Source organism: Lagenorhynchus albirostris, chromosome 17, assembly GCF_949774975.1.
Source record: "Lagenorhynchus albirostris chromosome 17, mLagAlb1.1, whole genome shotgun sequence".
NCBI classification, from domain to species: Eukaryota; Metazoa; Chordata; class Mammalia; order Artiodactyla; family Delphinidae; genus Lagenorhynchus; species Lagenorhynchus albirostris.
Window position 1 is genome coordinate 57,269,094 of NC_083111.1, and position 22,326 is coordinate 57,291,419.

Below are 22,326 nucleotides of genomic sequence, written 5' to 3' on the forward strand. Positions count from 1 at the left end.
CTATAGCATTTGTTCACTGTTCAAATGCTTTGCACAACTACTATGTATTTGCAAGCAAACAGAAATAAGATTCAGTCTATCTTCAAGAGGGAGATGTATAGATAGGTATGAACACAAGCAATGGCAACTATACTCTGGTGTGAGCTCTAATAGAGGTAGGTGCTGGACCTATGGCTTTTTAAATAAAGACCTACTAATACCATTATTTAGAGCAAGTCAGGACTTAAAAGCTTTACTTTTTCAGTGCTAACAGAAATCAATAGAGTCAAAGTATATAACATGAATTACAAATGACAGAGGAATAGTTCTTACTATCCAGGACATCCAGTTATACGTCAATTCATTTTGGGGGTGCACATTTTATCTTGAAAATTCGGACATGTTTGTTTGCCTATGGCAGAAATAAACATCAAGACTACTTTATTAGCTTTAAGGAACTAGACTATTAAAGAGGTAACAGTTTCTAAGAAATAGGGAGGTTGATAGGAAAAGACAGATCCTGGAGACCCTGAAGTGGGGGATGGAATTTCCCTACAGATGAGAATTTTGAGGGCCAGTCCAGAAAATTAATTAGGTTGGATTTGGAGAGTATCATAACTCAGCACTAACTTTGTAAAGAAATACCATCTGGAGTACAAAAATAAGACCTCATGAAATTGTGTGTAAGTGGGCACTGGTGTAGTAGCTGAGGATGGTGGGGAGTAGTTGTAGGGTCCAAGGAGAAGAATTATAGTTCATGGAATGCTTATGTATTTCTCTCTGCCTGTACTCTTATATTTTTATTTGCCTTTACTCTTATTGGAAGTAATAATTTATGTCATTTTATGCAATTCATTTTAACAATCTGATTCTCAATTTTGTCATTTGTAAAATAGGGATAGCAATACTTATCTCATAATGCTATTAGTTAACATTTTTTTGCATTTATAAGTGTGTCTGCTAAAGGGAAAGACAGAGATACTATATTGAAAGAGTTAATCATTGTAACTAGAATAAAGTATTACATAATGAGTAATAAATATTGTCCTATTTAAAAAAACATTGCATTGGTGTCCCTTTTCCTATGGCAGCATAAATCTTAACCTTTTGGAAATAATGGGACATGGAAATTGATCAAGACAGGAAACAGGAAGGGAAATACATTCAGCTGAGATATGGCAAGTAGGTTTTATCTCAAGTGCTAAATTACATGGATTTAGTAATGGCTACCTGGAATGTAGAGAAAGGATTGTGAAGTCAAGTTCAGTTTCCATGAGAAAGAGTGCTGTAACACATTAGCACAATCTGCCCTGAGTATGGTAGAATTTGTGGCATTCTTCCTGTGTCTGTTGTCCTATGGATCTCTGGAAATGTTTTATTAAATACTAATTCACAATAGAACCTAGCTTTACTGACTTGCTTACAGTTTTCTTCTCTCTTTCTCTCTTTTTCTCCCTCTCCCTCTCCCATTCTCCCTCTCTCCCTCCCTTCCTCCCTTCCTTCCTCCCTCCCTTCCTTCCTCCCTCCCTTCCTTCCTTCCTTCCTTCATTTCCTTCCTTCCTTCCTTCCTTGCTTCCTTCCTTTCTTCCTAAACAGGTCTTGTTTATAAGCCTATCACCTTGCAGATATAAGCAGCTACTCCTAAAGAGTCAAGTTCTCATTTGTAAAATGCAGGACATGAATGTGTCTCTAAGGTTTCCTACATTTCAATAATGTTATGATTCTAATTATGTCTTGACTTAAAATAGAAAACACCTCTTTAAGCAACTCAAAATCAATCGGTTAAATAATTATCAAACAATTACAATGTGTAGGCATTATTCTAAGGCACTCATTGTATAGTGGTAAATAAACTGAGTTCTTGCTCTTAAGAAGCTTGTATTTTAGTATATATGTAGGGATTTAGTGGCATCAATGGGAGTGTGTATATTAAATAAATAAGCAAATAACTGAACAATAAAATATCAAGAAATGATATGACTTTGATAAAAGGAGAAAATTTTGATAGGATAGAAAAATCAAAAGGAGTAGAAAGCTCAAAATATGATCAAAAAAGCGAATAAATATTAATAAACTCAGTACATCAAAAAAATGAGAAAAATACAATATATATGTACTTAAAAATAGGTTCCCATAATATATAAAACAAAAATCACTAGAATTTTAAGAAAAAAACTAAAAATTAAGAATTATAATAGATTTCCCTAACTATTTCAATAATTGCTAGGCCAAGCAGATTTTTCAAAAATGGCAAGGGCATAAATATTTGAGAAATATAATTAGAGAGCTTGATTTAATGAGTATATATAAAAAACTGCACCCATAAATTGAATGACACTCTTTTCTCCAAGCACACAGGGAACATGCATAAAAACTGACCATATAAGAGGCCACAAAACAAATCTTAACATATGCCTCTTCCAGTGGGAGAGTTTTGGAATGTTGCTCAAGTTCAACTCTCCATAAGACCAATGCTTCCTAAACCATAGTCACAAAGTCTAAGCTTTCCCATGATCCCCTGGTTTGGAGCAGCTAGTATTTTCATACAACCCCAATAAATAGCTGGCACCCTAAATCCTTACTGTTTGGTAGCAAATAGCTCATATATTCTCCCACTGAGCAGGCCATTTTCTTACTTTGCTCTGTAAGATGAGAGACCCATAGAGGGTTCAATCTTTCCATCAGAATGAAGTCCATATCATGTCAGTGTTGAGCAGATACCTTGCTCTGGCAAGCATTTCCAAGTAATGATGGACATATTGGAGAGCTCCAAACAACTGTTTCCGGCTGACTTGTTTTTCCTTTCCCTAAAAAAGCCTTCCTTAACCCATGCCATGCATGCCATGGGAAGTTGTGGAATTTATCTTGACTTCCTTTGACAGCCCTGAGGAAACAAACCCTTCTTCCCAGTGCAAATTCAGAAGGAGTTTCAATTGTATATGTAATATTATATTTATTAAAACAAGAATAACAAGATCTGAAGCAAATATGGCACCATGTTTGTCAAGTTGGATGGTAAATACTTTGAAGTTTGTTTTACTATTCTGTATAATTTTTAGCTATTGAAAATATTTCATAATTAAAAAAAGAAAATCTAAGCAGTAAGTAATAAATTCAAAGTATGCATTTTCAGAACTCAAATGATCCCTTTATCAGTTTGTCCTTTATGGACTCAACTACTGAAAAATAAATTTTAACTTTAAACAACTAAGATCTAATTTGTCCTTATAGTCATTGAATATAAAACTTAAGAAAAATATATTTATAAATATCCAGAGCATTGTAATATTGATTCATTTAAATACTTGCAGAAATATTCTAAAATATTATCATCATCACAATTTACCCTATTCTGAATATTGACATATTTAAATATTTTTTGACATTTTCTGAAACATGATTGTCAAAATACTTTGTGAGTAGTATACTTTGTGAGTATTCTCTTTATCACTGAGAGTAGTCTCTGAATACCTGATATTTGAGTGAATCCTCAGCTTCCAAAAAATGACTTTGTTTTTTAAGAAATATTTTGTGGTCTCAGCCAACTCCTGCAGTATACTAATTGCTTATTTGTTTGCCTGATACATTTCCTTTGGTAGTAATTAGGAAAATGCTAATTTCCTTCTCACTCATAGGAAAAGTCTACAGTGAGAACTCTTTTGTGAGCTGAATTGTAGGTAGTCTGTATTAAGAAATGCATATATTACTAACATCTGACAATGGTCAATACAACATTATTCTTCTGTATAAAATGTTCAAAATTTAAATCATGATGCTAAAATCAAATGTTCACATTTACCTTTATATTCTAAATGAAATCCAGTGTAACTAACAGATCCATCACTCCGAAAAGCCAAATGCATGGTATTTGAGCTGCTTTCTATTCTCTCTGGTAACTTGCTGTCTTGAAAACTTCCAATCAGTGGGCTATTACTGTCTGGTCCATCATATATATAGAGGAAGTCATAGTTTGGTTCTATGCTAAAACTAAAATGAAAGAAAAAGAAAGAAAGCAAGAAAGAAAGAAAGGGAGAGAGAAAGAAAAAAGTGGAATGGTTATTACTAAGGTATTAAGCATAATAGTCACATAATCATATATTAATTCAATCAATATCTTTAAAAATAACAACAGACCCTGTCAAAATAAGCTAATTTGAAAATTCACCTGGCAACAGCACACTGAATATGCATATCAAATAAGCACTGGAAAAGAGAAAAGACACCTTGATATTTTCAAATATTTCTAAGTTGGCATTGTGTCTATAGGGAATAAAAATGACTGTAAGGCAAACAGTTTATAAGCTGATGAAAGGATACAGGATTTGGAGTCAGAGTTTAGGTTCAAGCATTGCTTCTGCCTTTGTTAGCTACATATCCTTATGCAAGTTACTTTATATCAGTAAAATGTGTAAGACAATAACCATTTTTAAAAATTTTTCTTTCAGATATTTTACATCATAAAAATGCAACCTCTCTTTTGTCTGTCAATGGTACTATTTCCCTTGAACTTCAAAATTTAAGAGCATTTTTGCTGTTTTAAAATTCACCTCAACATGTCAGATCAAACAAAAGTTGGAAAGACAAAATTTGCATTTAAATTACTCAAAGCACCACACATTGTACTAGGTATTCTTTTTCCTGAAAGTAAACATATTTTCTTCTTTTAGAACCTAGTATAGGCAAATCAAACCAATACACTCTTCATCAAAATTAGTGTGTGAATAAAGACATTTTAGCATGTAAACTATTCAAATCAATATTTGAATATTGCAAAATTTGCATGATAAACTTGCCTTAAAACCTTCAAAGTATGAGAATTGTCCCATAGTGATTATAGAACCCACATACTTAGAAGGCAGAAGACATGTAATCATGTGTCTATTACCTAACTCATACTGTGGCAGAGGAAAGGATGGACTCAAGTGGGTCATTAAGAAAAGTCAAGAAGTTCATGATATAAAATAAAACCAATAAACCTTGCTGTTGTTAAACATCCATCAATGGAGAAACTATTTTGTCAAGTTTTACCACCTCTGCATCTAAACAAAAAACTTGCTAGGTTGGGAGATACTATTTCCAAATCCACTAGATTGATAGAGGTTGTTTCCACAATTCTAATCCTTTATGTATACATGTACAAGGGAGAGGAATCTAGCTAGTTTACTTGCACATAAATAGTGGTGAAGAAAGACTGGGATAATGCAGAGGTTACCAACTTCCCGTATAAAAGGGACAATGCAACATGAGAAAACTGGGGGACCACCATATTGTTATATTTTGTTTTAATAGTAGCTTCACATGTCTGATTCAGTTAATTACTCTTGAAACCTTTCAGTGAGTATGAGGCCTGAATTTTGGTAATGTAGCAGAAGTCAGTGGTTAAGGTCTTATTTCATTACCTACTACCCTTGTTCTGGGGTAAAACACAACTTTCTGAAAGTCATGTCTTTTATCGTTAAGGTTCGATGAGAATTACAATTTCCTTACCTATCTCACTATTGGAAGAATCACTAGAAACAAGTTCTTTGTAAAGGATATAGTAAGTATAGTCTAAATGTACCATCTTTGGAAGGCCAAAAGCCTATTTAACAATAGTAATTTCAGTATTTTTTGTTTTAAATTTCTAGTTTGGGTTCAAATAAATAATTCAAAATATTGATTTATAACTTCTCTGGAAATGAGAATAAAACAAAAAATAGTCTTTTTCTAGGAACCTTTAGAATGTTAGCTATAATAATTATTTTTCCTTAAAAACTGGAAAGATAGTACATTCCAATAGTATGTTCTATTTTACAAAGCACTTTCATAAATATTAACTTGGTCTTGTCAATAATCCTCTGGTATAAGGAAGAGATTATCATTTCCATTTTCCCAATGAGGCCCTAAAACGTCAGTGGTCTCCCTAAGATCACATAATAAATGACACAGCTGGAAATCAACTTTTGGTCATGCACTTCATGTAATACAGCCTTCTACCACTCAGTTATTAACTACAATAAATTTTTTAAGTAAACTAAGCCCTGTATCATACACCCTGACATTTCTAATGTTGGTACTGTCATTTCCTCTACTGTAGAAATGGGAAAAGTAGTACTTACTTCAGGAAACTGTCTTATAACTGGGTCCTGGCATATAACTAACATTGTCATCATTGTTGCTTTGTTATTACCAATTATCAATGTATCACTACAAATTATAGAAATAATTCCATATATTTTTACTTTTTAAATTTTTCATGAGTTTGAATTATCCTTTTTTTAATTTCTTTTTTTAAACCTGGCTTCAACATATTAGAAAGATTTTTCAGCTTAATATTTTACATAAATAACAAGCACCTTTGACATGCTAGCAGAAGAAGGGGCTGTGTTAATAGAGCCAACAGACATCAGTCTTGGACACTGAAGATTAGGAACATTTCTAGTTAGAAACGCTTTAAGTTGCTGGTACCTAACATTCCCATTGAAATCTTAAGGAAAAGAGTAAGGTCAGGTTCTGTGAAACAGCTGTTAGCTCCATGTGAGGAAACAGAGGCTCATTCATATAAATAACTTACCCAAGGTAACACAAATGATAGCGGCAGAGCTGGGGCTCAAACTCAGTGGTTTCTTTGCCACACGGGAAACTGTATCCTCTACTGCTTCAGTACTAAGCTAACCCTGCAGCTGATACTGCTAAATAACAAATGTAAATTTTGGAACACCTCATGTTAAGTTCTATCAGGAGGCAAGTTCTGCTGAGAGAGTACAGGAAAATGATCCAACAAATTCTTGTCAGCTTGACTAATGAGACCACCAGGAAGGACAGTAGGTAGAATATGTATCTTCCCAAGTCCAGTGGTGGTGCTGCACCTATGGGTATTTAGATACTTCAAAAAAGTTTTCGGTGGTACACATATGGGAGAAAAAATTCCTTGAAATACTGACCTTTTAATCTTTAAGTTTAGGACAAACAGAACTTTTTGAAACAGTGATGGTAAGTTCAGGGAGGGAGGAAATGTTATAAAGAGAGCATTTCGTGACAATCAGTAAGCTACTCAACCTTTAACACATCTCCTCTATATTGGAAACTGGTGAAAGATGCTCACCATCTGTAGTTCTGTAGCCTTCAGAACTACATTGGCATCTGTGCTACTATACAGGAATTTGTAAACTGTTTATTGCAAAATATTAGCATTGAAATCGGTAAAAAAACAACAACAAAAAAAAAACCCTAAAAAATGTCATGTAGAGAAATAAAAATTTGCCTAGTGAAATGCTAAAGCAAATGAGCAAAAAGATTTTTAAAATGTGGAAATGTACGGGAACTCACCTGATAAATGCCAAGGAGATAACATAGTCTGTGTTCACGGTGAGAGTCCAGTCACAGTCCCTGCTGTGGGGATATGGGTGAGGGAAGTTTGGTGAAAGAATAAAGCCTGAAGATCCTGTTAAATTGCCTCCACAGGGTGCTTTAATTTAAAACAAACAAACAAAACCCCTTAAGTGATTAATAAAATGTATTATATATCAGTATTTGTAAAAACACTTATTTAAAAAAGTTTAGGTTTTGTACAGATGATTTTTTACAGTACTGGATGCTTAAATACTGCATTATCTTTCAAGAAAGACAATTAAAATACTAAATACATACATACATACATTGAATTTAGCTCCTTTACTGGCTTCAAACAATAAGAAAAAGTTATATTTCTTTCCCTTTCTATTACTATTTTGTTTCATGTAAAAGAAAAGCATTAAGAAGAGGAGTAAAAATGGTTTCACCCTGGTTACTAGGAAAAAATCTGAAGGTTACTGCAAAAAAGATAGAAACAAAACAAAGCAAAACAAAATCTCTAATAATAAGTGGAATAATAGAATATGAGGTATTTAGCTCATTTTCAAATCTTCCCTGCTACCTTTATTTACAGAGGAAGAGGCTTTGATAATGGTTAATGAGTGAAAATGGATAACTATCTGAGAACCAATAGCACTTTACTCCTATACTGAGTGTTAGGATATTCTTAAATTCTAGTTGCCTGACTTGTTGATGAAAATAGACAGTTGTTATTACTGTGGCCCAAACAAAGGTTTCTGTAACACTTCAAAGGAGAGTCTCAAAAAACTGTCAGAGAAATTCAGAGATTAGATTCTTCACGGGATTATTGTCGGAGTTTGTTAAACACAGCTTGATCAGGAAATAATATATTACACAAAGTTGGCAGCTGCAGAAAAATAGATAAATTAAGATATGGAGGGCCCTGGTGGTGGAGTGTGAGAGTGGGGATGTAAATATAGGTATGCGCACCGAGAAAGAGAGAGATTGAGACCGAGATTGGGATTCTCATGATGTAATGACATCTCCTACACATAATCACCACATCATCATTGTTATCTGAGTTTTAAAAATATAGTTTTCCTCAGATCAATTTTACCATTCAGTTGTAAGGCATACGGGATTCTCTTGACAGCATAAAACTGGTTTTTGGAAGGAGGAGAATTTTGGTTCTGGTAACATTTCAGATATTTGTTCTTTGCCTGAGCCTAGATATGCAATATCATCATTAGAATTTGGTAATTTTTACCATCTTAAATAATGGATGTCTGCTATTATTGATACATTTCCCCATGACCCTCTGCTACCTTTGTCTCAGTGCCTCAGTCACAGTAGATGACCTCCTCTACTGAGAATATTTATTTGCTGAGCCTTATTTACCACGACTTACCTATCACCTGTATGGTTTTTGTGGTGTATCAAATGATTAAACAAACTATCTCAACTTTAGTTCTCCCTATTCAAACTTCAACGCTTCCTGAATATTTAACGAGTCCCTCCTATTAATCAGGATAACACCCTCGACTCAATCACACAATCTCTCTTCCTTCTCCAGAACCGGTGTTCATTTGTCTCCTTTATTCTCTCTGGTTTCTTCCCCTTTGTCCACAGGTGTTCAAGTCTCTTTCATCCTAAAAATAAAACAAAGTTTCCTCTAGCCTATTTCCTTTCACCTTTTCTTCAACTGAAAATGTTGAATTTTACCTGATGGTTAAGAAATCCCCTCACCCTTTTGTGTTTGGTTATATGGGTTCACTGTGAAGAACCACCCTTCACCATCTGACTCAGATAAGATTCACTTATCAGGTCTTTGATAAAATCCTTTAAATAAGCCCCCTCATTTTCCTATGACAAGACCAGACATGGACCCTGCAAATTCCCATTCTTCGACTCAAATGATTAGTTGAATTGCTTGACCTCACTGATCAATCATAATAAACTGCTTGTAACCAAACTTTGGTCAAGCTTCTCTCCTTTCTCTAGGTCCTTGAACTCTGGCTCTCCCTCAGCCTTGAGTGAGCACACAACCCCTCCTGAGGATAGGCTGGACTCAGAGTACAGCATTCTGGGCCACTCTTTCATTTCACTTCCCCACACCTGGTTCTTTCCAGCCTTGTGTACTCCTCTCTATAAAAGAAAAATCCCCTTTTCCGAATTCTTCAGGTGCTGGAAGATCTCACCATCACATTGCTCTCCCTATCATAGTAGTACCACTACCCACACACTATAAAAATCCTTTTTAGTTTTTAAATGATCACCATCATGAGTTTGGTGAACGTCTGTCTTATCATATAGTTACAAAATTAAAGAAAAAATTTAAAAAATTCCTTGTGATGAGAACTCTTAAGATTTGCTCTCTTAACAACTTTCATAGATAACATACAGCAGCATCACATATCACGGTGTATGTTACATTCGCAGTACTTATCAATCTTGAAACAGGAAGTTTGTGCTTTTGAACCAATTTCATCCAATTAGCTCTCCCCGACCCCCTGACTCTGGTAACCAAAAATATGATCTCTTTTTCTATGAGTTTGTTTGTTTTTGAATTATAATTGACCTACAACACTGCTAGTTTTCAGTGTATAACATAGTGATTTGATATTTCCATACACTACAAAAGTAAAATTGTACAATAATTCCTTGTTAATAAAAGTCTCTCCTCACTATTTTGAATTTGTTTTTTATTTTACAACTACACCTTTTGAAAAGGAAGTCTAATCTCATTCTCTCTTTCATCACCTATGTACTATATGTACCTGTAGGCAGACTAACATGATTAGCAAAGCAGGTCACTGGGAAAAAATAGTTTCTTAAGTTATATCTTGAAGAAAAGTACCAAAGTATTCATCCTGAAAAAACTTATCTCAGGCTTAGAATTTTTTTTTTATTTGAAATTATGTTTAGAGAGACAACAACCTTTTTGTTGTTTAAGGACTCTAGATGTCTTTATGTGGTCCTTCCCACCTCTCCTGCTCTCTCCAGCCATTGCTATTTCCCTTAGCCTCCGAGCCTCCCACACATAACACTCCCTAGCTCATCCTCAAATGACTTTTGTATTGACTAATATAGGAGGGTATTTTCGCCTTTATCTTTCTCTTCATATCTGCAGTCATCCTTATCTGTTGACTTTCACCGTAAATTCACTCTCCTCGTTTTTGGAACTCCACTTCTAATTTTCTTCTGATGTCTTTGTACAGATCTCAATTTTATTGGCACTTCTTTCACTTCATCTTATAATTTTGGTATTCTCCTGAATTCCTTACCTAATCGTCTCTAATTTTCATGCTATTACATTTTTCCTTGTTGATCATGTCCGAATTATGAGTTTATCTTCCACTTACATACTGATAACCCCTTTTTCCTATCATCTCCAACAGATTCCTCTGCTTAATTCTAAACCATATGCTCAAGTGCTTACTGGCTATCTCTACCTGATCACTGTGGGTACATCAAACACAGAATATCCAACATATCCAAACCTCAACTCAAATTTCTCCTGTGTTCCTAGGTTGTTTGGTTAGCACTATCATCCAACCACATATATTCCCAAGCTAGAGGCCTACGATTCTTCCCTTTTCTTTATTGCACCCTTGACTCCAGTCTATCAAGAAGCACTACCAAGACCCTACCTCCGTTCCTCATAGATATTTTTCAATCTATCTCTTCTTTCCTTTTCTAATACCACATTTCTAGATCTGACTCTTACATGCCTCCAGAATTATTGCAATATTTTTTGTTTCCCATGCCTCTAGTATAATCTCGTTTCCTCCATTTCATCTTCCCAGTGAAAACATCTAATCATACTATGTCCATGCATAAAATTCTGCAGTTATTACACATTGCCTAAAAGATAATGTCCCGACTCCAGTATAGCTTTCATGTCTTGACTCCTACAACCTTTCCAATTGCATCAACCACCAATCTAGACACATAATTTACACTCAAAGCTATCATTTGCTTGTTCCTTGTATTTACATGCCTTTATGTATCCTATTTGTTTTTCCTGACATGTCTTCCCTTCTACCTCTATATAACTTTTACTTAGGTCTCAAGATTCATCACTGCCTCCAGGGAGTTTTCCTAGAAATTCTCAGCCTGGACACTGCTTCAGCTCTCTCCAACACACTCTAGTATCCATAGCAACCTGTGCCTATCTCCATCATTTCCCTTACCATATTTTATTTAAATATTCCTTTCAGGTATCTGCATTCATCACTAATCTGCAAGCTAAAGACTGTGTTTTATATGTTATTTTCTATGTGAGATTTAGCATATACTACACATTCCATAAATGTTTGTTGAATTGCTATTGACTCCTTGTATTGATTGTGAAGATTAAAGATGAATAAGTCTGAATGGCAATCTAATTTGTTTTGATAAAAATAATAATTTGTTTTGATAAAAGCTATATGTTTTGATTAAAATAATGACACGTTTTATCTTTGGAACTTTAAAAATCATATGTGAATTTGAAAAATATTAGAAAAATATGTGTAATAGCAAATGCAGTTACATATGTGTATATATATATGTATATATGCACAAAAGGCAGGAATGTTTTTTGTGTTTTTTTTCACATTCTAAGGAAGTGGTATCATTTGTACTTTGGGGGATCATGGGGGCAATTTTATTTGTTTGTTTCAGTTCTCCTTATTTTTCACAGGAAACTTTGGTCTTTTTTATTGTTAACAATTTTATACACATGAACACATCCACATATACGTTTATATGTGTATATCCTTTATCATATAAGATATAGGAAAATCCATTACACATATTTTTAAGTATCTTACTGGATATATTTTGTGATTATACTATTATTGGAGCATAAGATCCTTTAAAATTCTTTTGATTCTATTATTAAAATTATTTATTGAGGTTTTCCAGATAAATTTCATAACTGTAGTAGATTTTGAAAATCTATAAAAGCCTTTGAGACAAGCTGAGACATATTATCTAACATTTGTATATCCCAAACAACTCAGTAGTAAAGAAAACTCTCTTTGCATTTAATATATTAAACTTTAAATCCCATTTGGAAAATACATCTTTTACTTTTATGCATCTAATCATAAAGCATCCAAAATAAGATTCTCTTTAAATCAAATATATTTATGAATTAAATTTTCAGTTAGGTTCCATAGAGTTCTGACACATTAATGATTTGTTCTGTGTGTAATTTCTTATGAGACAGTTATACAGGCAACTATTGATAATGATTTTACAATCTTAATTTTTCTCCCCTATTCAGTTTTGTCTCAGCTGACTACTTGTCTACTTGACAAGTAGTCTACCTGACTACTTGTCTACTGTCTTAGCAGCCCACCCATACTAATGTCTTTGTTATTTACCTTCATATTGAGTGCTGTTACTTTCCCTCTGGCAATGTCAAAGTAATCTTCACACTGTCAATTCTGTTAGAATGAATTCTATTAACTCTCTTAAAAATGACTGTCCTTCTGCTTGGTGTTTGCTATAAGGTTGACTACTTCTACATGCAAGCAAAATGCTTTATGCTCCAGGGTCTGAGACATAAACTTATGAAGTTTCTAAAAAGTTCAGGGTTTAATCTTTGGCATAGTATTTCCAATCATGGAGTCCTTTCTTATAAGTTTCAGAGGTCAAGTTTTCTGCAGCTTAGCAATTTTTCAGACTTTTTTTTTTTTAAGGTTACTATCTTCCTCAGAGAAACTCTAATGCATACCCTCTGCTTAAGCAATCTTTTCCTACCAAAAAATTATACACAACACCACTGTCCTTACAAAAAATTCCCACAATCTGCTTAATTAAAGTAAAATTTGGTGTTTAACTTTTATTTTCTAGAATTATGACTTGCTGGCTAAAGTCTTGTCTACAAATGGAATTTTATAACAGCCTATCTCAAAATTCTTTACTCTTTTAACCTTTTGGATTTTCGTGTTTTCTAGCATTTCAGTGTAAAGCTGTTAAATGTTTCAGAATTCTCTACATGACAACATTTGACATAATATAGCCTTTCTAGTAAGTCTAATAAATAACACCCGTTTAATAGGTCTAAGAATCACAATAAAACAAGAAGTTCCACAGTAAGTCTGTGGAATTCTGTCATTTCCTCTTTACACAAAGATTCTCTTTACAAGATACTCAGTCAAATTCCAATTAAGTTGAACGTGGCATTTTAGTTTAATTGGCATTTTTTTAGGTTAACTGTCCAGTAAACAAATGAAAACTTCATTGTTTCAGTCCCTTTTCCTTTGAAAATAGTTTTTTCTCCGTATTTTTTCCTCTGCTTTTATGAGTGTATTTATAGTAAATGTAAATTAATCGATGTTTGATGATTTGGAATCTTGCAGTGGTACATAGAGAACAACATAGGTATAAACGGAAATAAACTGCAAAGGAAAATATGGCTAAATCTGAACTGGCTCAATGTATGCCCTTATTTTGTGCTTTTTTTTATGTCCCTTTAATAAGCCTTTTCCTTATCATCTGCTCCATTTTCTACAGAAGTCTACAACTATCTTTCTACTCCCTGCCTGGTTTGAGCCTTTAGATGTGTTTTGTTCTGTGTATTTTGTTTTTTTAAATTCCAACGAATAAAATACAAAAGATGTGATATGAATTCAGATTTTTTAGTTTTCACTTTACTAGAGAAGTTCACAAAAGCAGGGAACTCTTCTGTCTTATTGTACTGCTAAATCCTCAATGCCTAGGTCAACACATAGGACACACTAATGAATTTGAGTTTGCAGCTCTTGCATAAGAAGCATAAAATGGGGTAAAGTAAATCTGAATAACTGAGTGCTTGATTTGTTCACTTCTGACTGAGGTACTAAACACTCTTTTCCTATTATCATGTGATTTCCCCAGTGGGGAAATGATTATTGAAATTGTATTTATGAGTTAGATATAAAGTGAACAAAAATAAGGCTTTCTCTCCTAAAAGTGCTAAATTTGCATGCTGTAAGAAATACACTGAACAAGATATGGAATCTTCTCCCAAGGTGCTTGCAGTGTAGTAAGGGAAAGAATATGATAAATAAAATTTTGAGTACACATAACGTACTTTGGGCAAACTGTATTATACATTCTAGATGATGCCAATTTTAAAACACTTGAGCTCAAGTTTTGAGATTAAACTAGCTGAATTTAAGAACCTTAACAACGAGATTTTTTTTTAAGATTATATAGCAAGTTTTCTCACCATTTTTACTCCAAAGGTGGTATATCCCTCTAACTTTTTCTCAGACCCAGTAGGGAAATAATATGTATCTTAATTTCTAGAGTAAAACTTGGAGATTCAAGAATAGACCATGGATTCAAAAGGCAGAGAGTTGGAAGTATGAACCAAGTGGTTGCAAATCCTTAGATCATCAAAATAAAAACTGATAATTCATTTGGAATACATGGATTGAAGGGAAAGTCAAAGCTTTGAAACTCAAACATAAGTTCTGATAAAATTTTCTTTCTTAGAAGGAATAACCATTATTGAGGCAAGATCAACCTGGCCCATTTTAAATAGAGTCTGAATCCACTCTTTAAATTTTAAAAGTAGTGAATAACTACATTTGTATAGTAGAAAGGGAAAATGAAGATTTTTCAAGAACTTTGATTCTATTTTTTCTTTGGAATTTTATTTTATTTATTTTTTTATACAGCAGGTTCTTATTAGTTATCTATTTTATACATATTAGTGTATATATGTCAATCCCAATCTCCCAATTCAACCCACCACCATCCACCCTGCCACTTTCCCCCCTTGGTGTCCATACATTTGAAGAACTTTGATTCTTTACTGTTTCTTTTTTTTTTTAGAGTGTTAGAACCACTGAGAATCTAATAAAATTATAGACCCTCTCCTCAGGGGAAAAATAACAATAATTTATAATTTTGTGCATTTTTGGAGGGTCATAGACCTCTGAAATCTTATACTCCCATATAACCTATTCCAGAATACTGTTCTTAATTAAAACACTGAAACCAGTTTTTAACCATTGTTTTACGCCTGTATAAAATTTTAATTATTCTAAATTCATACCTATACAAACTGGTGGGCTGGGCTGCCAGAAGTATCGATTTTCTACCTGAATGCAGGTTATTCTTTCCTCTCCTTGAAGCTCATATCCTGGGTCACATTGAAAAACAACAGTGTCCCCAGGTTCTCGTCCATCCCCATTTCGAGTCCCATTCATGGGAACCCCTGGGTCACGACATGCAGTGGCAACAGAACCTATGAAAAGACAGAAATAAACCTTTAGTTTTGATGCTATCCAAAATCACCTTCAAAGTTCCAGATCTTATATTTGAGAAGCTTCCACATATCTATGTGTTCTTAGAAAATTAACTTAAAAAATGCTTGGGGTTGGGCTTTCCTGTTGGCGCAGTGGTTGGGAATCCGCCTGCCAATGCAGGGGACGTGGGTTCGTGCCCCGGTCTGGGAAGATCCCACATGCCGCGGAGTGGCTGGGCCCGTGAGCCATGGCCGCTGAGCCTGTGCGTAATGCTTGGGCCATAATTCCCTGTGCTACACAATATCTCCTTGTTGCTTTTTTTTTTTTTAAACCCCACATTTGTTTATTTATTTATTTTTCTGGCTGTGTTGGGTCTTCGTTTCTGTGCGAGGGCTGTCTCTAGTTGTGGCAAGCGGGGGCCACTCTTCATCGCGGTGCGCGGGCCTCTCACTATTGCGGCCTCTCTTGTTGCGGAGCACAGGCTCCAGATGCGCAGGCTCAGTAGTTGTGGCTCACGGGCACAGCCGCTCCGTGGCATGTGGGATCTTCCCAGACCAGGGCTCGAACCCGTGTCCCCTGCATTAGCAGGCAGACCCTCAACCACTGCGCCACCAGGGAAGCCCCCTTGTTGCTTTTTTAATGGAGTATATAATCTGTAAAAACTATCTATGAATCACTATGCTGTACGCCAGGAATTAATATAATATTGTAAATCAACTGTACTTCAATTAAAAAATGCTTGGGCTAATTTTTAAATACCTGCACAATAAATACTTTTTAATTGCTTTTGGTAAATAATTTATGTGTTAACTTGCTTCAAGCAGGGACATGGCATTTTAGTAGCTAAATAATAAATTTACTCAAAATCTGTTTTTTGATACTACGTGAAAGACACTGTGAAGAGGATGAAAAGACAGCTGCAGACTGGAAGAACATATTTGCATGGGCTATATTCCACAAAGGACTTGTATCTGGAATATATAAAGAATTCTTAAAACTCAACTGTGGAAAAAAAAAGAAAGAAAAAAATCCAACTAGAAAATGGGCAAAAAACATTTCAATAAAGAGGATACCAGATGGCACATCAAAAAGTGTTCAATATTATTAGCCATTAAGGAAATGAAATTTAAAACCACAATGAGATATTACTACATATCTATCAAATCAGCTAAAATAAAAAATATAGTAACACCAAATGCTGGCAAGATTCTGCAAAAAACTGAATTGCTTACCCATTGCTGGTAGAAATGTAAAATGGTACAGCCACTCTGGAAAGAAGATGGCACGTTCTTGCAAAAATAAATGTGCTTACCATAACCCAGTGATTGTACTCTTGCCCATTTATTACAGAGAAATAAAAACCTGAACGTGGATGTTCACACGAGTTTTATTTGTAATAACTAAAAACTGGGAACAAACCACCTTCAACAGGTGAATCATTAAACTAAATTCATACCATGGTATACTGGTCAGTAATAAAAAGGGAATGATGATATACAAGACAGCTTGAATGGATCTGAAGGCAATTATGATGAGTGAAAAAAATGCAATAGCAAAATGTTTTATACTGTTTGCCTCTATTTATGTAACACTCTTGAATTGACAAAATTATGAAGTTGGAAAGCAGATTACTGTTACCAAGAATTGTAGGGGGAGGGGATGTAAGGAGATGACCAGGACTATAAAACAGTAAGTAGAAGGATCTTTGTGATGGAACTGTACCGTGGTTTACCTCTGGTGGTGGTGATCAAATCTACATAAAACTATATACAAAATAAACATACACACAAAAATGAGCATATATAAAACTAATGAAATCTGAATAAGGTTCATGGATTGTTATCAATGTCAATTTTCTGCTTGTGATATTGTGCTATAGTTATCCAAGAAATCATCATTGGAGGAAATTGGGTAAAGGGTATACAGGATCTCTATTATTTCTTACAATTGCGTATAAATCTAAAATTATTTAGAAATTTCAAAAAGTTTAAAAAATCATTAGAGAAGAGTATGGGACCACAGGAAAGCAACTGTTCTTCTATATACAGTATAGGGCACATATAATAGTATAATTAACTACAATTATTCAGGTTAATGGAACAAGATATTACTTTGAATTACCACAAAGCAGATTTACCCTAAAGCGTATGATAATTAAGTATCAAGACAAAAAAGCTATTAAAATTTTCATTTAAGCTACTTATTAAACTATATTCATAAACGTAGGATTCAGCCCTTGTACAAATTATTTTTTAAGCTGCATATTAAAGTAACTACACAAATGGCTGGATTACAGACACGTAACTGGTATTCACTCATTCATTCATTTACTAACTTAATATATTCCAGACACTGTGCTAGGTGCTAGGAATACAAAGAAAAAATAGGCAGACATAAAACTGAACAGACTTCAAATTGTTCAAACTGCATAGCGGTGGCACCTACAAACAGATTCTGTTGTATACATCCCTAGTAGGTAAGTAAACAGGTACAAAGCTAGGTAGGTAGATACAGATAGATAGATAGATTCACCAATATACCAAACAATTTGTTACAATCTACCAGGTGTACTTTTTGTATTGATAGCTCATCTCCCTAATACTCATACACAGCAATGAAAGCAGAGAATCTACACACAAATATTGTAATGTTCTGACTCTCAAAGTCGTTTGGGAATCAAGAGGACCATATCAATTAAAAAACTGAAAAAAAAAAAAACTAATGTTGGTGGTATGTTAAGTCTGAGACCGCATAAAAGCAGCAACAACAAAAAAGTGATATTATATATAATCACATATATATATACACACAAAACTGAACAGACTGCAAATTGTTTTATATATCTTTTCAGAAAGGGTAAAATAAGGATATTTTTATTTTAAGTTTTTTAACATCTTTATTGGAGTATAATTGCTTTACAATGGTGTGTTAGTTTCTGCTTTATAACAAAGTGAACCAGCTATATGTATACATATCTCCCCATATCTCCTCCCTTTTGCATCTCCCTCCCACCCTCCCTATCCCACCCCTCTAGGTGGTCACAAAGCACCGAGCTGATCTCCCTGTGCTATGCAGCTGCTTCCCACTAGCTATCTATTTTACATTTGGTAGTGTATATATGTCCATGCCACTCTCTCACTTCGCCCCAGCTTACCCTTCCCCCTCCCCATGTCCTCAAGTCCATTCTCTATGTCTGCATCTTTATTCCTGTCCTGCCCCTAGGTTCTTCGGAACCTTTTTTTTTTTTTGGATTCCATATATATGTGTTAACATATGGTATTTATTTTTCTCTTTCTGACTCACTTCACTGTATGACAGACTCTAGGTCCATTCACCTCACTACAAATAACCCAATTTCATTTCTTTTTATGGATGAGTAATATTCCATTGCATATATGTGCCACATCTTCTTTATCCATTCATCTGTCGATGGACACTTAGGTTGCTTCCATGTCCTGGCTATTGTAAATACAACTGCAACGAACATTGTGGTACATGACTCTAAAAGGTTATTTTAAAAAGGGTTATTTTCTAAAGGGTTACTTTTTAAAAAGGGTTACAAGATGTAGACTGCAAATGTTATTTTACCGACCACTTGAATTAAATCTATGTATCATTATACACATCATCAGAAATCCTAACAGTTTTGCTTCATTTTACTGACAAACTAGTGCTTCTGAGCAATGGCCAAGGATGAAGACGTTACATGTATAATTCCTTTAATTCTCCTAGCAAACCAATGGGTCAAGTGCCATTATTGTTTTTATTTTAGAGGTGAGAAAACTAAAGTTTAGGAAGATTAAGTAACCTGTTCAATATTACAAAAACTAAAGAATGCAGAACCAAGGTTTGAACCCCAGTCAGTATGATTTCAGAAGCCAAACCCTTAAATGTTACACTAGACTGTCCTCTTCTACCTGTTAACTGTCCTAGAGATACATTTTCTTTCTCAGTTAAATATAATAAACGCCATTAAGAAATGATAAAAAATACAGAGATTATACCCATAAATAGAAAAGCTACAGTGCACATAAATGTGTCCATTTTAAAAATATTCAATCTTCTTTCATTTGAGTTATTTTTGAGAGAGTTATTTTTAGTTGTTAATAGAATAACAATCAGACTCATATTGGAGAATATTGAGGGAAGTGGGGTAGGGACTTGGTTCCAATTTCCAATTGGATTTGTTCTGTAATACCTATCAGTGTTCCTTATCAGAACATCCATCAGGCATTACAGGGTCTGGCAATTATAATCTTTCAATATTGATAGACTTTTTTTTTTTTGTAAATGCTTTTGTGATAAACTCAGTCATTAAGCTTTTCTTGAATTGCTCTGGAATGGTTTCCACCAACACTAAAACTGACCTATGAATTGGTTTTACAATACAAAAGTGGAGCTGGATGTCCTACATACAAGATTTACACTTAGGATGTTTTAATCGGAAAGGAGTGATATAAAGGTAAAATGTGCTACAGCTTTCAAGCTGAAAAGTAGAATGATATACAGATTATGAAAAATATTCTTTTGTTGTTTTTGTCATTGTTGTAGAGGCTTCCTATGTGCTGGACTCTGCAAAAAGCTTGAAGCTTAATATGAACATTCTCAAAGTAAAAACGTACATAAAACAATGTTACAAAAACACTGAAATGAAAGCAGCTGGTATAACCATGTCTTACCAGAGTTTGAGGGAAAAAAGATGTTTTGGCCTTATTGTCAGAGTCACTGTGCTTAAAGATTTAAAGTGGAACCTAGTAGCTAAAATATAAAGGCTTCAATATGATAGCTAATATATAATATGTAAAAATATTCATTTGCCTTTGGACTGGTTGACTTGAAGGAAGAGAGGTGGCAAAATTGTACTCTGCCTTTTTCTCTTAACTAATAAATAAATTACAAGTAAGATTTTAAAACACAATAGAGAATGATGGGGTTTAGTGAAAGACCAAATAAATTTTTTCTTGCAATTACTTGAGTTCTGAAAGCAATTAGTTAAATACACACAGAAAGAATTACTTACTGCGAATGCTATTGTCTTATTTTCTTTACTTATTCAAAGTTTAATCTCTATACTGGTTATACACTGTGTTTTTGGGTAGACAAAATTACATTAATTTTGGCATCAGTCATTCCTCTTTTCTGTATTAAATAGAAACTATAGCCATTGAAGAAAATAACTAAACATTTAAAAAGTCATTCTGTGTCTCCTTGGAAATTAGGACTGAAATAATCTCACAAAATTAGCATGATTTAAAAACAATTATATTAGAACTCAATAAGTATTAGTCACATATGTAAAAATAGATTAAGAATTTTTATTTGGCATTTGTTGTTCAATTTTGTGGAACATACAATTCTTAAGATATATAATTCTTATTTGCATTTTATTACTGTTGTTATATATATATATATATTTAAGTAGATGTTTGCTCCTCTCTATTCTCTTCTACTGTGGAATAATATACAGGGTGTTTCTATAGAATGAGGACTTTTTTGCAATTAAGTATTTTAATTTATCAACTATTTTAAAGATATAAAAATTTAAAAAGTATATATTAGAAAATAATATACCTGCCACCAGTGTATTAAGACAGGTAAGTTCTATTTATTATCTCAGTTTTTTGTTTTTGTTTTTGTTTTTGTTTTTTGCAGTATGCAGGTCTGTCACTGTTGTGGCCTCTCCCGTTTTGGAGCACAGGCTCCAGATGCACAGGCTCAGCGGCCATGGCTCACGGCCCCAGCCACTCCACGGCATGTGGGATCTTCCCGGACCGGGGCACGAACCCACGTCCCCTGCATCGGCAGGTGGACTCTCAACCACTGCGCCGCCAGGGAAGCCCTATTATCTCAGTTTTTTAAGTCCAAATTACTTCAAATTTAATTGATGAAATGAATATCTGTATTTGTTCTATTAGGTTTAAGTTTGTCATTTATTCCTGATTTTTCTTAACATAGATATGTAAAGTAAGCATAAATTCCAACAAAGATAAAGGGTCTTAACAAACTTGTTATCTCACCTGCAATGATATCATGAAAGGAACATTCTAGAAAGTGTATATAACAGGCTTATATGCTATCCTATCCAAATATATCTTGGATTTAGTTTTCAAAACCTAATGAAATTGACTATGAAAGATGACTTCCCTTCCTTGTCCCCCCCCAAAAAAGAAATGGCCATTTACATTTTGGTTAGTCTAGAATAGGAATTATCAGCTGGTTAGTCTGTTTCACAGCTGATTATTCAGTAAAAATGATAATAGTCACAGGGAAAAGGTATATAAATAGAAGAGTATGTGACTAGTTAATATTGTCATTATGTAATATTTATTGGACACTTACTGTCTTTCAAACACTTGTACTATGATATCTATCTCATTTGATTCACAAGAAGTCTGGGTACTATTAGTATCTGTATTTTCCCAATGAGAAGACTGAGGCTAAAAAAAGATAAGAAGCCTGACCAACATCACATAGTTACTTAAAGTGGATGAAGTGTCCTGTGCAGACATGAGACCATTACCGAGGGACATTTCTTAAATAAAAGTGATAGAGTGTTTGCAAAAAAAAAAGTGCTGAAAGTGTGAACTATAGTATAAAGCTCAAGTGAAATAATGACTTCAATTGAAATTTCTAAAATATGTTATTAATCTTTATTGTCATTTTAAAATCAGAAGAGCAGCTACCTACCTGCCTATCATTCTGATTGGAATAGTCCAAAAACCTACATGTTTATAACACTTAGCTTTAAATGTATTAATTTCTTACTTAAAAAAATTTCACAGATATTAACAATACAGTCTTATTCACAGGATTCCATTGGTGT

The 22,326-nt window shown here is 34.0% G+C and overlaps 1 protein-coding gene across 3 annotated transcripts in view; it reads right to left on the reverse strand.

Moving 5' to 3' along the window:
- CSMD3 (CUB and Sushi multiple domains 3) overlaps positions 1–22,326 on the reverse strand; it is a 1,076,690-nt gene that overhangs the window by 269,463 nt on the left and 784,901 nt on the right. For all 3 annotated transcript variants that reach the window (XM_060127236.1, XM_060127235.1, XM_060127234.1), the window contains 3 exons: positions 15,311–15,502; positions 7,288–7,426; positions 3,779–3,966 (listed from right to left, as the gene is read on the reverse strand). In XM_060127236.1, the coding sequence (XP_059983219.1) occupies positions 3,779–3,966; positions 7,288–7,426; positions 15,311–15,502 (519 nt within the window). The remainder of the gene's footprint in view (positions 1–3,778; positions 3,967–7,287; positions 7,427–15,310; positions 15,503–22,326) is intronic.